General features: G+C 44.1%; 1 protein-coding gene across 1 annotated transcript in view; it reads right to left on the bottom strand.

Annotated features, from left to right (window-relative positions):
- Nucleotides 1–1,152: 1,152 nt before the first annotated feature.
- The window catches only part of NELFB (negative elongation factor complex member B), a 65,084-nt gene continuing 48,291 nt past the window's right edge, over nucleotides 1,153–17,945 (bottom strand). Inside the window, exons 10-14 of the mRNA XM_068123459.2 lie at nucleotides 15,997–16,139; nucleotides 8,982–9,088; nucleotides 8,145–8,286; nucleotides 6,328–6,433; nucleotides 1,153–3,353 (exon numbers count right to left, since the gene is read on the bottom strand). Of these exons, the coding sequence (XP_067979560.2) occupies nucleotides 3,213–3,353; nucleotides 6,328–6,433; nucleotides 8,145–8,286; nucleotides 8,982–9,088; nucleotides 15,997–16,139 (639 nt within the window). The 3' untranslated portion in view covers nucleotides 1,153–3,212. The remainder of the gene's footprint in view (nucleotides 3,354–6,327; nucleotides 6,434–8,144; nucleotides 8,287–8,981; nucleotides 9,089–15,996; nucleotides 16,140–17,945) is intronic.

Here is a 17,945-nt window from a genome sequence, read left to right as displayed (position 1 = left end):
GAATGTATGGAGACAAAAGGTCTGAAGGTGAATATCAGAAAGACGAAGGTGATGGCAAGTGGTAAAGCATGTGGTGAGGTGGAAAGAACTGGGAAGTGGCCATGTGCTGTGTGCAGGAAGGGTGTCGGAGTGAACTCCATTCAATGTACAATGTGCGCTGAGTGGGTTCATCAAAAATGTAGTGGTCTGAGAGGGTCATTTACCAGTGTGGCAGCTACATTCAAAATAATGTAAGGTGTGCACAGAGGGAGCTGCAGATGGAGGAAATGTTGAGTTGGATCTTGGAGACGGCGTGAAGCTGGAAGGTGTGAAAACATTTTGCTACCTCGGAGACATGCTGAATGGAGAAGGTGGATCAGACTCGGCAACGGTTGCTCGAGTGAGATGTGCATGGAAGAAGTTTCGGGAACTGAGTGGCGTGCTGATGAGGAGGAGAGTGTCGCTGAAGCTGAAGGGAAAGGTGTATGCTGCATGTGTGAGAAGTGTTATGATTTATGGGAGCGAGACATGGGTAATGAACGTAGAGCAGCAACGAAGGCTGGAAAGGGTGGAAATGCGAATGGTTCGATGGATGTGCGGAGTATCGTTGAGAGAGAGGAAGACAAATGATGAATTGCGAAAGATGATGGGAATAGAGCCTGTGATTGATGCTGTGAAGAGGAACAGGTTGAGATGGTTTGGTCATGTGTTGAGGAAGGATGAAAGTGACTGGTTGAGAAGAGTGATGGAAGTTAATGTAGAAGGAAGTAGAGGACGGGGAAGACCGAGAAAGACTTGGCTAAAGATGGTGGAAGAAGAAATGCGGGCAAGGGGGTTAACAAGGAGAGATGCAGAAAATAGGGCAAAATGGAGAAGATTGTCATGGGGACCGCAAGGCTAACCCCCGCTCTAGCAGGGAAAATGGCCTTAAAATGCATGTTGTTGTTGTTGTTGTCTCATGATCATTCACACAAGCTAAATACGTTTCAGTGGCACTCATTCCTACCACTGAATTTTGTGAATAGCTTCATCAAGACTGGGTAATATATGGTATAAATTTTTAATCATTCGTTATGACATTCATTAAAAATTGTCAGCTGAGTTGAACGTATTGACTGAAGTCGAAACAATACTGTTTCACTTATGGCATCCTTCATGAGGCGAACAAAGTGCTTTGTTGGATGATTTATTGCTCCAAAATCCCAATTACAGACACCAACGGCCAACATACCTTCAAAATCTCAGACGCTCACATGTCCCTGTAAGTAATTACACAAGCATACAGGTATAACAACTCCCAAAGGCTTTAGGCATTTTGTATTCATAGCTAATATTAATGCAATCCTGTACCACATGATGTCACCCGTTGGTGGTGCAGCTGCATGTGATCCGTGCATAAAGGCTTGCCGATCAGTACTTTTTTATTGGATACAAGATCGAGGCTCGTGTAAGAGCTAACATTAATCACAAAAAAAACAAATGACACATAAAACATATAATAAAGGGAGCGGGAGACAAGATGGGGAGAGAGAGAGGGAAGCACACAAGTACAACATTTGAGAGCAAGGACATCAGGAGATCTGTGGGAGGGAGAGGGCTTGGGGGGAGGAGGCATGGGAAGGGGGGGGGGGGGGGGGAAAGGTATAAAACGCATGGACATTGCTCGGACTTCCAGGAAATAAGTTGGAATTTCAAAAAAGTGGATCTGGGATTAATTAACGGGGGTAGAAAAGATGAAGGTTTTTGATGGGGGAAGATAAGAGATGGTGGTGAACAGCTGTTTTAAAGACCTGGACGGAGGAGTGGGATTGAAGAGAGTGAGGGAGTTTGTTCCAGAGGCGGGAGAAAAGAGGAATGAAGGAGTGAAGGTGAGCAGAGAGTCTTGATTTTGGCAGTTTAACCATAAGAGGGTTTCTTGCAGATCTTGTGCGACCTGTAGGAATATTTGGGGGACAGAGCACAGACAGAGCTGGGGGGAGCAAGGCCGGAGAGGAGTCGGTAGAAGACGGAAAGACCACCTACCTGCCTGCGGTGAGTAAGTGAAAGGCCCTCGGAGTTAGCTTCATCGCGGGAGATTCCAATGATTCTGAAAGCTTTGGTTTCAACAGCGTGAAGCTGAGCTCGGTGTGAGGCAGGAGACTTTGTCATGTAAAGAGCAACCAACCAGATGAAATGTATAAATAAGCGTTTTTAATCTAGTATTTCCTCCTGTGAACCTGCGATAACAGAAGATCATTTACCCGGTTAACTGTCAACCTCAGATGGACCCAAATCCTGACTGCCAAGCGCTCAATGGGACCAAATGTCAAGACGATTCCCCTTTGGTTAAATCCGAGTTTGTAGTAAGAACGCTAATTCCTCATTGTCTGCAGCAAATCAATTTGAGACGGCATTGTTCTTCGGGGAAAGTCGAAATCCGTAATGCATTTTCTTCTTAGGCCGCTGTAACACGCTTTCTGATCGACCGTGTGTACTTGTACTTTAGATGCAAATGATTGCCTCCTGTGACTTTTCTGTACCACAGTATTTTAAATACGTCACAATTGTATGTGGCTGTGAATGGTTTTACTGTGATTGTCTGAAACGTAGCTGTTTATGGCAGTTGTCACACACACCCATCTGATACACCTGATTAAAAAACATCATACGATCTTGTGTGATGTGCGTGCACCATTTCATGGAGCAGGTTTGATCTTTTTTGTTTTTAACTTGCTTCCTCCACTCCAAGGAATAAGTGGGAAAGAGTCATAAAGCGACACAGCTTAGACACCGCGCAACTGGAATGGCACTCGGTAGAGCGCATAGACCTCCGCAGGTTGAGCAGTTTACCTTTTGCATCCGACTGGTAGGCCGGATCCAGATGTTCACCAAAATCGAATCAATTCATCATTGTCACAAACCCAACCTGTCCGGCCAAGTTTCGTACGAATCCGTCCTTCCAACTTTTTGAGATATCCTGCTTAACAGACAGGGGTTGAAAACATAACCACCTTCAGTGGCGGAGGTAATAAAAGGAAAGACTGTTTATCCACCTTGATAGAGCTTGCAACAAATGTGCTCACCAATTTATTTACTTTCAGTAATAAATAAATAAAAATAATACTCATAATATTGAAGCCACAATCCTCATACCGGTATCAAAAATACAATTGTGGAGTTATCGTTTTTGACTCGGTGTCAGGAAGTGGATATAGAAACAGAGCAAGGTGTTTTACAAAATCGTAGGCAATGCGTTATAAAGATGCTGGAGTGGGCACGTTTCTGAGCGGAGAGTCGACGGGCACCGCGGGCTCCATCGCAATGGCTGGTTCAGCTGGAAGGGTCTCTACCTTGTCGGCCAGCTGTGAATGGAGCTCCCGCAACACTTCCGCACCCTGCACACACATAGCAAGCCTTTTTTTTTTTTTTTTTTTTTTTGTATACAAGATCGAGGCTCGTGAAAGAGCGAACATTAATCACACAGAAAGACAAACAGACACAAAAAACAAATAACATCGGGAGCGGTAGACAAGATGGGGAGAGAGGGGGCAGGACACAAACACAACATTTGAGAGCAGGGACCGAGAGACATGGAGACATCGAGAGATCTGTGGGAGGGAGAGGGCTTTGGGGGGGAGGCATGTGAAGGGGGGGGGGGGGGTGGGAGAGGTATAAACATATGGACACTGCCAGGACTTCCAGGAAAGAAGTTGGAATTTCAAACAAGGTGGATCTGGGGTGAATTAGTGGGGGTAGAAAAGATCAAGGTTTTGGATGGGGGAAGATAAGAGATGGTGGTGAACAGCTGTTTTAAAGACCTGGAGGGAGGAGTGGGATTGAAGGGAGTGTGGGAGTTTGTTCCAGAGGCGGGAGAAAAGAGGAATGAAAGAGTGAAGGTGAGCAGAAAGCCGAGATTTCGGCAGTTTAACCATCAGAGGGTTGCTGGCAGATCTTGTGCGACCTGTAGGAATATTTGGGGGACAGAGCACAGAGAGAGCTGGGGGAGCAAGGCCGGAGAGGAGTCGGTAGAAGACAGAAAGACCACCTACCTGCCTGCGGTGAGTGAGTGAAAGGCCCTCAGAGGTAGCTTCATCGCGGGAGATTCCAATGATTTTGAAAGCTTTGGATTCAACAGCGTGAAGCCGGGCCAGGTGTGAGGCAGGAGCACCAGCCCATAGGGGAGAACAGTATTCCATTGAGCTGCGGATGAAAGCCTTGCATGTGGTGAGGAGCTCAGGTGTGCCGAGGAAGGACTTCGCACGACGGAGGATGCCCAGTCGGCGACTGGCTTTGGAGGCCAGATTGGAAATGTGGTTTTCCCAAGAAAGATCATGGCAGATAGTGAGACCCAAAAGCTTGAGCGACAGAACTTCTTGGAGAAGATTGTTGAGAAAGTAGATGGGAGGGTTGTCCAGTCGATCTTTTCGGAGAGACATAGTAAGAGAGTGAGATTTGTCAGGATTGAAAGACATGTTCCACTTGTTTGACCAGTCTGTGATTTTGTCCAGGTCTTCAGAGAGTGAGGAGGCTGCAGACTGCCGATCTGAGGGAAGAGGAATGGAGCGGCAGAGAGTGGAGTCATCAGCAAAGAGATAGAGAGGATTTTCCAGAGAGTCGGAGAGATCATTGTTAAAGACCAGAAAAAGCACAGGGCCCAGCACACTGCCTTGGGGAACTCCAGCCTGAACAGGAAGGGGAGATGAGAGAAATCCATTTAGGGCCACACGTTGACTACGACCAGAGAGGAAGTCCGCAAGCCATGCATGGAGATTTCCATGGATACCATAGGAGGAGAGTTTGGTGAGCAGAGCTGGGTGCCAGACCGCCTTAGTTAAAATTCCAAAATAGAGATAGCAAAATATCACGTCACATGACCGTAGGTAACAATATGCAGAGCGTGAATCAGGTGATCTTATCCAAAATGGTTTGTCTCCTTCCTTGGATGATCAATTCCCTGTTCCCAGCACGAGACAATCAAGAGGACCAGCATGACCAAATAAGGGTCAAAGTGTGTCACCTATTTAAGGTGAACACATGGTCTACCTTTTAGAAATGCTCAATGATTTCAGTTTTCATTTGTGTGTTCCCATAATAAAGTATTGCTTTATGTGCATGGGGAATAATTTGTGCAGAGTCTCAGCAGAGCTCATGTGACTGAAATTTGTTCCGGTGTGAACGAGTTGTTGAGAATGTCTCGTCAGCCCAAGCTGACACCCTTGTCCGGGATCCATGCCGGAGACATCCTGCAAACCATCGACTTTCATCTCCACCCGCTCCCGTGCTACAAGCCACGAAGCATGCTGCCCTTCCCTCTCCCTCAACTGCCTCGACAATACCAGTGCGTCAGCTGTCTCGTTTTCTTCTATTCAGCCCATCCTCACAAGCACCTCAGGCCACCCGGCACCCTCCCAGCCAGGCTTGTAAGCCTGGCCCTGCTGCAACGTTCATGGACCAAGGCGGACCATGTCCACCAACCAATCCCAACCTCTTGCGAGGCCGGGCGATTGCCTTGGTGAAGTGCAGATGCCACAACGCCAGAGGAAATGCCGAGTTGCACAGTGCCCCAGGTCCCGTCGGGTGCCAGTCCCACTCCCCCGTACCCTTCTCCCCAACCCCGGGTTGGCTGGATGTTGAAGGGCCAAAGAACCCCTGGGTGCGTGACGGGAGCGATACGGAGGGAGTCACAGGTTCTTGGAAGGCCCTCCTAAGACAGACCGAGGATGCACCTCACCTGTCGCCAGGGGACCCCCGCCACTCCGGAACTGGCCGGACCTCTTGCAGGGTCGCGCATTGCGACGACCATGCGAGGGGGGCTGTTTTCCAGAAGAGAACCACATGGGTGGGCCGTCAGCAACCAGCACATCAGGTTGAAACGGAACAACCCACGCGGCTGTGTCCAAAGAAACATAGCCGCCCCAATCCGAAACATGTTATCAGGATGACGTGGTGAGAAGAATAAGAGAAAACCCCCCCCCCCAAAAAAATCTGTTCCATTTATCAAGGCAAAGGTGGTCACGTAGCTTTATTAAAATCTTAATTCTATCATTTGATGTACTATTACTTTAAAACAGGTAACAGTATCGACAAATGTGTCCCTCATTTACTATCTAGGTTTCATCAGGAAAACTTCAAGTATTTGTCTTTTGACAAAAAGTATCCCCAAATGATAAAGATGAAATAAAATGTCTTTCTCACACCTTCCTCCCAACCTCTTCCCCTTTCTTTCCCAACACCTCCCTGTTATGGAATGAATGTTACCAATTATAACATTAGCTCATATATGCACAGAGTTTGTGTTTCTACTTTTATATTCTTTAATTTCCAATGATTCAACTGCATCATTTGACCAGATGAAACGTCAAACCCTACCTGCTGAGTGGGTTGCAAACGTAATGCAAGCGTCGAGAAATACACATGCGGAAGCTTGTGATGAACATGTAGTGCAAGGCGCAATGTGTGCCGATGCACATTCTCTCTAGAAAGGAATAACAGAAGCACGTGAGATCATCTTGCTCTCATTCATAAAAAAAACACTTACTGAATTATCAAATTGACAACCTAGAATGTCTACAGCATCAATGTAGCAGCAACCATCACACTTCGTGGCCAGTTACAGAGAAAGCTTGCTTTGTTTGCCAACTGGTTAGCATTCACAGTAATGCATCAGCGATCGTGATTATAATGCCTCCTATCCATGAGAAAATAAAAAACGTTCCCGAGATGGAAGCAATCCGAGGCAGAAACACGTTTGATGTAAATATATATATATATACACACTACATGACTAAAAGTATGTGGACACCCGGACATCACACCCATATGTGCTCGTTGAACATGTCATTCCAAAATCATGGGCATTAATATGGAGTTGGTCTGCCCTTTGCTGTTACAACAGCCTCCACTCTTCTAGGAAGGTTTTTCACAAGATGTTGGAACATTGCTGCGGGGATTTGCTTCCATTCAGCCTCAAGAGCATTAGTGAAGTCGGGCACCGATGTTGGGCGATTAGGCCTGGCTCGCAGTCGGCATTCCAATTCATCCCAAAGGTGTTCGATGGGGTTGAGGTCAGGGCTCTGTGGGAACGCTAATTCCTTATTGTCAAGCCACACAATTGTCTAGAATGTCATTGTATGCTGGAGCGTTAAGATTTCCCTTCATTGAAACTAAGGGGCCAAGCCCGGACCATGAAAAACAGTGTCACGCCAATATTCCTCCTCCACCAAACTTTACAGTTGGCACTATGCATTCGGGCAGGTAGCGTTCTCCTGGCATCTGCCAAACCCAGATTCGTCCGTCGAACTGCCAGATGGTGAAGCGTGATTCATCACTGCAGAGAACACGCTTCCACTGTTACAGAGTCCAATGGCGGCGAGCTTTACACCACTCCAGCCGACGCTTGGCATTGCGCATGGTGATTTTAGGCTTGTGTGCGGCTGCTCGGCCATGGAAACCCATTTCATGAAGCTCCCGACGAACAGTTGTTGTGCTGACGTTGCTTCCAGCCACAGTTTGGAACTCGGTAGTGAGTGTTGCAACTAAGGACAGACGATTTTTACATGCTTCAGCACAGCACTCGGCAAAACGTGAGCTTGTGTGGCCTACCACTTCTCGGATGAGCTGTTGTTGCTCCGAGACATTTCCACTTCCCAATAACGGCACGTACATTTGATCGGGTCAGCTCTAGCAGGGCAGAAAGTTGACGAACTGACTTGTTGGAAAGGTGGCATCCTATGACGGTGCCACGTTCAAAGTCACTGAGCTCTTCAGTACGGCCCATTCTACTGCCAATGTTTGTCTATGGAGATTGCATGGGTGTGTGCTTGATTATAATCCCTGGTTGGTTAAGGGCTCTGACTCCACCTTTAGTGACGAGGTGGGGCCACGCCTGTGAGGTGGTAGCTCCTCCCCCTTCTTCACCGAGATGACCTCGTGCGCAATGGAGTCTGGGGCGCAGCAAACAGCCCAATGCACCCATTACTGATAGGTATATATAATTATATATACCGATCAGCAATGGGTGTGGCTGAAACAGCCGAATCCACTAATTATAAGGGGTGTCCGCATACTTTTGGCCATGTAGTGTATATATAATATGGTTCTGTCTAGTAATGTGTAAGGTGAAGCTTTACATGGTGTTCTTTATAAAAGCAGGCTGAGTAAACCCAAAAATCTATTTAATTCCTCACTTGGAAATAGCAGGAAGCAAGAATCCATCAAATACAGGCGTGTAGAAATCCTCAGAGGAAAAATCTTCAATGAGGAGAGTCAAATGTGATGTGAACAGGTGAAGGAACAGGTCTCCATAAGCTAAATCATTGTAGCTTTCCCCTAAGAAAAACAATGTGTGCCATTAAACCATTTGTTGTGCAAAGAACAACGATTTATGTCTGACATTTGATAACGACTGCACATCAGAAAATGTGGGGGGTGAATGGGAGAGAGACTATTGGTCAGGACAAAAAGGTAGCACAACAAATCCATGAAATTGAAAAATAATCGTGAATTGGGAACGGCTTTCCTTCCTGTTCCTGGATGCGAGTCAAAAGGATTTCCCTCTTTTGAAAAGCTTTCGTTTGTACAAACATCACTGGGATTACAATGTCATCGGGAAACTCGCACACCTCAGGAAAGAACTCGTGACAATGGCCGAAAACTACGTAATTAAAGGATTTATATCTGTGTAGAGGTTCATTGTTGGTTGGTTTGTATGCATCCTGTGGCTGCTGGTTGCATCATTTTCTGTGGGTGCAGCTGTGCTGGCAGCTGGCAGTAAGCTGGCACTCATTTTGCCGAACTCGGAAGGATGACAGGCTGAGTCAACCAACCCGGTGTTAATTCAACCCGATGACAGGGGCTCGAACTCAAAACCCCTAATATCTCAAGCCAGCCACCTCAACCGTTAGCCAACAGCAGGCTTAGAGTTTCATTAGTGCAGAACCATTCCTTCATGATTGGGAAAGCAGGGAAGTGGAGTATCTTTTTCATTCGCCATCTCACATATGCAGCAAAAGTTATTCATGTACCAAGAACTGGAAGCACACGGATGATGGCATTCTTGTTCCTCTGTCGAGCCAGATGTAGCACGTAGAAGAGACCCAACTGGCATGCCACGCGCTGCTTCGGCATCATCCTGCAACACGGGTTGCACATTCATTACAAAGGAAAGAAAACAGGTACAGCAAAGTGCTCTTTCGGAGGTCAAAAGTTTGGCTTAACCCCACGTATAACGTCCAATTCTACATTACTAGGGCATGCCCGTACGTGGGTGCCCGTTCCTTGCCAAAAAAAAAAAAAAACGCTACCCGTACGCTCTACCCCGCCCGTACGCCCGTAAACAAAAAAAACAACGCTCTTCGCTTCCGCCCTTCGCTCTGACTGAATTGGGAGAAATAATGCGCATAAGAAATCGAGAAATTATTATTTTCTCCGGAAGAAATCGAATTACGTACCGTAATGGCGCACGCGCTGGGCTCAGCTCGCTCTCACATCGGCCACGCCTACGCAATAACGCGTTCTGTGATTGGCTGCCGGAAGTGCAGTCCTCACTGTCCGGAAGGTCGCAAATCGCAGTTACGATGAATCGCAAATTAGTTTTAATTAGTTTTAAAACATAGTTTAACGGCAACATAGTTTGCCGACGGGAAATAAATGAATACGCTCTCAAATGTGCCATCCGAGGCAGAGTCTGTTCGCCACGTTCGGCACACGTGATAGCTCGCTGCTCTCTGATTGGTTGAATCGTTTTTTGGACATAGCTCGGTAACTACTTCTGCGATTAATTTAAAACCTTGAAAAGGCACATCCTCGGGTCCCCAGCAATATACCTGGCAAGTTTCAAGTATATCGGACCGGTAGTTGTCGAGAAACAGCGGTCACAGACAAACATACATACAAACATACAAACATACAAACATACACACAGAGATTGCTGGAATTATAGATAGATTACCCTCGCCAGAGGAGAGGGTATTGCATTTGAGTCCGTTTGTCTGTTTGTCTGTTTGTCCGCACAGAATAAATTTGATTTTCTCTGCAACCGTTGGTCCGATCGACAGGAAATTTTCACCGTAGGTGCAACTCCACGTGCATAATTATGACGTCCATGTGACGTGGTACGGTCGCCATCTTGGAAAAACCGAAAAACTTTTCACCTCTAAATCTCCAAAAGCACTGCATGGAAAAAATTGAGACATGGCTCGTTATAAAGAACTCTCCATGGGGAATAAAATATGTGAATGATGATGTCATAGGTGCCTCTATTATGACCTCATAATTCGACAAGTACAAAACTTCATCCGATCAAGATGAAATTTATTGAGCATAATCTCGGAATAAATTAGTTTAGAAAGAAAAGAATGATGACGTCATCGGTCACGTGGTTCGGCCGCCATATTTGATTTAACACAATAGCCTTAAAAATCACTGAAAATACATCCTGGCGAGGGTTTGCAATCTCTGATTGCTCTTTCTTGTTTATTAGTTGAGTTGAGAATACTTTCAAAATACCAATTACACTCCTTATAACTAACTACCTCCGCCACGGAAGGTGGATGAATGTTGTGTTTTCACCCCGGTTCGTCTCTGTCTGTCTATCTGTGAGCGGGATATCTCAAAAAAGTTGTGTACGGATTATGACAAAACTTGGTGGATGAGTTGGGTAGGTGACAAGAACGATACATTTAGCTTTAGGATCAGGGCAGCAGATCCGGCCTATCAGTGGGATACAAAACGTAAACTGTTCAGACCGGCGGACGTACGTGCTCTACCAAGTGCTGTTCTGGTCTGCATAATGTAATACATCCATCATTTCCCCAAGTTTATGGGAAAACATACATGTAAAGTAGGACAATATACAGGGAATAGGTCTGTAGAGTCCTGTGCCCAAGCCTCATTTTAATTGGTCTTCAAAAAATTTAGGCAAACAAAAATTGACGAATCTCTAACAATCGTGATTTGAAGAAAGAAAAAGTTAACGATTTCCGATCTTCACCAATCCTCTTGAGGTGTTCAGCCGAATTAAAAAGCTCAAAAATGTTTCCCGTTTCCGCCAACAATTCACTATACCCCAACCATTCCCCGAGGCTCTCCCTTTCCTCCCTTTCCTCCTCCTCCTCACTCCCAAAATTCTCGAAACAAAATGCAAATAAGCCACAATAGACCAATGTGACAACAGCACAACATGGTTTGACAGTATCCACACAAACAACATTAAATCTATGTCATTATATAATAAACTAGAACCCCACTCAGTAGAGCGCATACTCCCGCCGTGGGTGGCCGCTGCTGAGCCCTATCTTCCAATGGTAAAAAAATCCTTTAAAAAATTCCTGGATCCGGAATAATATCCTGAGCTTCACCAAAAACTAATCAATTCTTCCTTATCCCAAGGGCAATCATCCCACCAACTTTCATCCAAATCCGTTCAGAACTTTTCCGGATATGTTGTTCACAAACACACGAACACACACACGGACGGACATGATCAAATGCATTACTCCCTGGCGGGAGTAATTAAAATCACAATCTGAAGTGAAACCTGGTTTCAACGACCACTAAAGGGAACCCCAAACGTGGACTTTGAAGACAGGTGGTCACTTAATCCTGGCATGTCAAAATACTCTTATCCCAGCTAAGCTGAGGCTTGATTAAACCTTACCAATAATTTTTATTTGACATTGATTTGATTTTTCAGGGTCCCTCATCGTGAGTAACACTTGACCCAAAGAAAGCAAATGGAAACCTGTCGCAACAAACTCGGGAAGTGTATAGTCAGCAGAGGCCTACAGGCCTGATGCCTCAGGCCCACCAGAAAACCAAGATGGTGGCCATATTATTTCGTCTGGGTGCCGTGGTGGGTGGAGTCAAGCGACAAATGCGTGTGGAGTCCGGCAGCTGTCTAACCAATGGGTGCACATTTCAAAAATTGACCCCAACAAGAACCACAACAACAGCAACAGCAACAACAACCATGCAGAGCTTTTGAAGACCTGCACACATCAGTTTATATGAAGAAGATTTATATGATGACGTGTTCAACAGGAAGAACTGAAACGTTACCTTCGGGTGGTATGGAGCGTTATTATCAATGAAGAGCAAAACATGCTGGTTTTCATGTTGCATTTTAAAAACCAAGTCTCTCAGCCACTCGTCAAACACAGCACTAGTCATCCGTGCTTTATCGGGCCTGTAAGTCACTGGAAGATTCTTTGGGCCCAACCTTTCTAACACAGTGGGGCTTCTTTGATTTGCCCATCACGAGCAGTCATAAATTGTCGCATGTTAAACTGTCACACAGAGCGATAGTCAATCCCTGTTCGGAACGCCTATCACCAGCACGGTCCTCTCCTTTCACATGAAAACATGTCCCTGGTAATGTCACAAAAGAACAGCCTTGTCTCAGACACATTAAATATGTCAATTGGAGCAAAATTTTCGCAGTCTCCCGGCAACTTTGATTCCCAGTCATCTACCACAGAATCATCAACATTCCCTCGTGCTCACCGCTCTTTCTTTCCCCCTGAACACTGTGTTGTGTCTTCTTTAAAATGATTCCAGGCATCTGTTTGAAGTCTTCCATGGTGTTCAGGCTACTTGAGCAGCAAACTGTAAGGCCTTTCCCTTCTACAATGGTCAAGCAGTGTTTATCTGCCTGGCCGTTGCATCTCGAAAGCCCGACTAGCACAGGTGAGTGATGTCTTCATTTCCCGTTTTTCTCATCTGTCTTTATCAGTCCCAGGACACACGTTTTTACGCTTCTCTATCAGTTCAATAACTTTTTGCTTGTCAAGTAAGAACTTTTCTGCTCTTAGCAGGAAAGTCCATCTTGGTTATCAGCAAGGATAATTAATTTGTCAATCTTTTAATCATATTAATGAAAATTAGAGGAACCTTAATAACAAGAGGGAAACATTTTTTTCCCCCATTTCCACCTTTTGCACAGTGTGTCAAATCACCAAAAGGTACAACTTCAATGTAATACTCTTAGGCTATGAGCCAAGGGGGTTGGTCGGTACCATACAGATGGAGTAAGGCTCATGGTGATTTTTAGCAAGATATATGTCCCTAGATATGAAAAAAAAGTGATAGCAGTGTATAACTCTCGGCCATCTCTGTGTTATCACCCGAAATATTATTATACGCCTGCTTCGCTTCGCCAAAAAATGTGATATTTGCTAAAATTGGAATAAATATATGTTTTTAAGGACCACAGAGTGCCAATAATTTGCATACTGGATGCCAACTAATATAGTAATAGAAAATAGAACATTTGTGGGGGTTATTTATCAAAATATTGATATAATGACAAAAAATATGTTAAATTTAGTGAAAAAGTGGTCGAAATCGCTTCGAGTTCAGAATTAACATTGTACATTTTTGTCAATATTTCAAAAATGAAAACTCCCAGAGTAACATTTGACCCCTCAAAATCTTCGCAAGGAACCACTGCATTGGAATATATCATTACTTTGTAATATGGTGGTTGTTTGGGGCACATATTTTGGTAAAGTTCAAAATATGTTCAACCATACCCCCTAATTTTGATATTATAGGTGCTAAAGGGTTAAACATTACTGTATTTGCATCTGTATTACCCAACTAAATTGTTATTTCCTTTTGTCATTCCAGGTAATGTGGTGGTGGTGGTGTTAGTGCTTGCCCAGTATTGCTAGTACAATCGCAATGGAAGAACAAACCAGAGATGAGGCCAAACTTTGCCAAAATATGTGCCCCAAACAACCACCATATTACAAAGTAATGATATATTCCAATGCAGTGGTTCCTTGCGAAGATTTTGAGGGGTCAAATGTTACTCTGGGAGTTTTCATTTTTGAAATATTGACAAAAATGTACAATGTGAATTCTGAACTCGAAGCGATTTCGACCACTTTTTCACTAAATTTAACATATTTTTTGTCATTATATCAATATTTTGATAAATAACCCCCACAAATGTTCTATTTTCTATTACTATATTAGTTGGCATCCAGTATGCAAATTATTGGCACTCTGTGGTCCTTAAAAACATATATTTATTCCAATTTTAGCAAATATCACATTTTTTGGCGAAGCGAAGCAGGCGTATAATAATATTTCGGGTGATAACACAGAGATGGCCGAGAGTTATACACTGCTATCACTTTTTTTTCATATCTAGGGACATATATCTTGCTAAAAATCACAATGAGTCTTACTCCATCTGTATGGTACCGACCGGCCAATTTAGGGGGTCTGGCTCATAGCCTATCTAGTTCCCTTTCAGTATTTCTTGATTCATCATAATGCAAAAATATATATATATATTTTTCCATTTGAGAATCAAATCTGCCAGACAGAGAATCAAATACTTTCACTCCTCTCTCTACACATTCAGACACAAAGTACTGTTAAACTAAAGGTTTGTTTTCCGATTCATGTTCCGATTTGTGTTCAAAATATAACATTCAATTGAAATGAAGTTGTTCCTCGATCATAAACTGATGTTTGTAGAAACACAGACAGACATACAGATGGACGGGCAGACAGAAGTGAACCAATTGCATAACCCCACTTTTTGCTTCGTGTGCGCCGGGTAGGACAGTCGATTAAAAGGAGGAAGTAAAATACAGTACAGTAAAAGCGTTTTGATTGATGATGCAAGAGTCACGTGACCGGTTTCCACACTTGAAGTGACACGGCGACCATTTTCCAAATTTCTGTATTAAACAGGAAAATGGTTGAGTACTTTTCTCTGATTGAATGTTTTAGAACGATACAAGCACAGGTCAATATTGCAGGGTATCAATGGTAAACAAATGTAACAACAACAACAAACAACATGCATTTTAAGGCCATTTTCCCTGCTAGAGCGGGGGTTAGCCTTGCGGTCCCCATGACAATGTTCTCCATTTTGCCCTATTTTCTACATCTCTCCTTGTTAACCCCCTTGCCCGCATTTCTTCTTCCACCATCTTTAGCCAAGTCTTTCTCGGTCTTCCCCGTCCTCTACTTCCTTCTACATTCATTTCCATCACTCTTCTCAACCAGTCACTTTCATCCTTCCTGAACACATGACCAAACCATCTCAACCTGTTCCTCTTCACAGCATCCATCACAGGCTCTATTCCCATCATCTTTTGCAATTCATCATTTGTCTTCCTCTCTCTCAACGATACTCCGCACATCCATCGAACCATTCGCATTTCCACCCTTTCCAGCCTTCGTTGCTGCTCTACGTTCATTACCCATGTCTCTCTCCCATAAATCATAACACTTCTCACACATGCAGCATACACCTTTCCCTTCAGCTTCAACGACACTCCCCTCCTCATCAGCATGCCACTCAGTTCCCGAAACTTCTTCCATGCACATCTCACTCTAGCAACCGTTGCCGAGTCTGATCCACCTTCTCCATTCAGCATGTCTCCGAGGTAGCAAAATGTTTTCACACCTTCCAGCTTCACGCCGTCTCCAAGATCCAACTCAACATTTCCTCCATCTGCAGCTCCCTCTGTGATTTGTTTCTTTACTTTTTTACTTTTTTCTTTATTTTTTGGTAAACAAATGCAAACGGAGTTAAAATATGGTTTCCAGTGACATACTTTATGATGCATCACCCAGGACGCACATTGTGGTGAAGCAACTGAACTACATTTAACTTGCCTTTTTGTGATTAGACACGTCTCACATTACTACAAAGGAACTGTACAACATTGAACCGGTCTTTTCCGTTCTTTTTGGTGATCAGATGGAACACACCACTTCCGGGGTCGCTTAATTGAGGTTACGCAACCATTTCATTATGTACCACCCAATGCATTTCACTGCTCAGGAGGCAGCGTTTTACCCCCAGGATGGTGCTTGGACCTTCCGCTGAGCAGCCAACTCCCAACGATGATGATAAGAACTAAAAAGCATTTTACAGGGAAATTGTCAAATGGTCCATTATTACATCCCGTTTCAAAGCAAAATACTTCCAGCAGAAAGCGGGGCAATGAAAGCATGAAATCAATGTTACAAGTGTGAAATCTGTCATCAGATGCACAATCTGAAGTTACACACCTTGTTAAGGTATCTGGAAGCGATGTAGGATACGTTTGAAAGACTCGTTCTTCCACAGGTAGACGCTGATCAACAACGTACGTGCTGTCATCGGTGAGTAGAGACATCAAGCTGGGAAGGAAGCGAGTAATCAACTCCACATCCTGATTGAGGAATTTCAAACAAAGGAGGGTGGAGGTTGCGGAGCAAAGATAGATTATTATTTTTTACGAAAGGTAGTGCAATTAGTAAATTTGTGGTCAATACTCAAAGAGGCTACGGATTTGAAATGACATAGTAGGGTCAATATACGAAAAAAACTCACCTAACCAAAAAAAATTGATACAAAAGGTTTTTCAATGGATTCTGGTACCATTGGGCATGCTAAATAACATACTAAAAATCTAGTAACATCTGACTTCCGGAAAGGGGTCATTTTCAAGATGGCCGCCGGGAGCTTAAAATGGCCATATCTCAATTATTATTCAACCTAGAAAGGTGGTTTTGGTGTCTAAACCTGGGTTTTAGGGCCCAAGGAATCCAATTGAATCAATAAAATTGCCATCAGTTAATTATTTATTGACAAGTCCAAGATGGCATCCCAAGGTGACATCCTGATCCACTAAAATGGCTCTGTCGAATAGTAGTCAACCTAGGGAGATTTTTTCAGTGTGTATACCTGGGTTTAAGGCACCCACGAAATCATCAAAATTACTTAAATAAGCACAAAGTAATCAGGTAAACCAGTAAGCCAGGTTTACCAGCCCATGAGGCATTTGTTGTCTAAGACAGTTAGTCGCTATTCATCGTCATCCTCCGACTCCTCTGGAAGAAACTTGTTATGTGGATTGTCACATTCTTCAAGTTGGCACGGTCCACAGGCAGTAGTACATGGTAGTCCATGGTAGTCCCTTATGGATGGCACAGTCCTACTACCCTGAACACATGGAGTGCCCTCCCCCCCCCCCCCCCCCCCCCCAGGCTATAGCTGGGAAAAGTTGTGTACATTTCTTTTGGAAATGTCAAAAAAATATGGATCTTGTTTATGCATACATGTACCAAATAATATACTTATTCCTTTTGAGATGAAGATAAATTGTTTGTCAGATTTCCCCCCCCCCCCTCCCCCTCCCCAATATAAAATAGTCTGTCCCTTGCCATAACCTCTCAAGCTTTGTACAAACCTTTGTCTGTAATGATCACTGAATACTGTGGGCTGGAGTCACAGGTGGCAGTGGTGTAGACACATTACACTCTTATCTCCAATCTGAAACACACACTTGGTTCATTAGCTGGTGAGTCGGAGGATGACGATGAATAGCGACTAACTGTATAAGACAACAAATGCCTCATGGGCTGGTAAACCTGGCTTACTGGATTACCTGATTACTTTGTGCTTATTTAAGTAATTTTGATGATTTCCTGGGTGCCTTAAACCTAGGTATACACACTGAAAAAATCTCTCTAGGTTGACTACTATTCGACAGAGCCATTTTAGTGGATCAGGATGTCACCTTGGGATGCCATCTTGGACTTGTCAATAAATAATTAACTGATGGCAATTTTATTTATTCAATTGGATTCCTTGGGCCCTAAAACCCAGGTTTAGACACCAAAACCACCTTTCTAGGTTGAATAATAATTGAGATATGGCCATTTTAAGCTCCCGGCGGCAATCTTGGACGCCATCTTGAAAATGACCCCTTTCCGGAAGTCAGATGTTACTAGATTTTTAGTATGTTATTTAGCATGCCCAATCGTACCAGAATCCATTGATAAACCTTTTGTATCAATTTTTTTGGGGTTCAACCATATATTGACCCCTCTAACAGTTAATACCATACATCATACTGCAAGAATTAAAACACCCTCTCAAACAACGACATCTTCGCTTGTGAAGTATAATAAACGAGTAAAATGTCCGTCAAAAATGACGGGGTGGAACAGTTTATTCGACGGTGCAGCCTCGT

This window comes from Myxine glutinosa, chromosome 7 (genome assembly GCF_964187855.1).
Source record: "Myxine glutinosa chromosome 7, kmMyxGlut1.1, whole genome shotgun sequence".
NCBI classification, from domain to species: domain Eukaryota; kingdom Metazoa; phylum Chordata; class Myxini; order Myxiniformes; family Myxinidae; genus Myxine; species Myxine glutinosa.
This window is presented reverse-complemented; position numbering and strand designations above follow the sequence as displayed.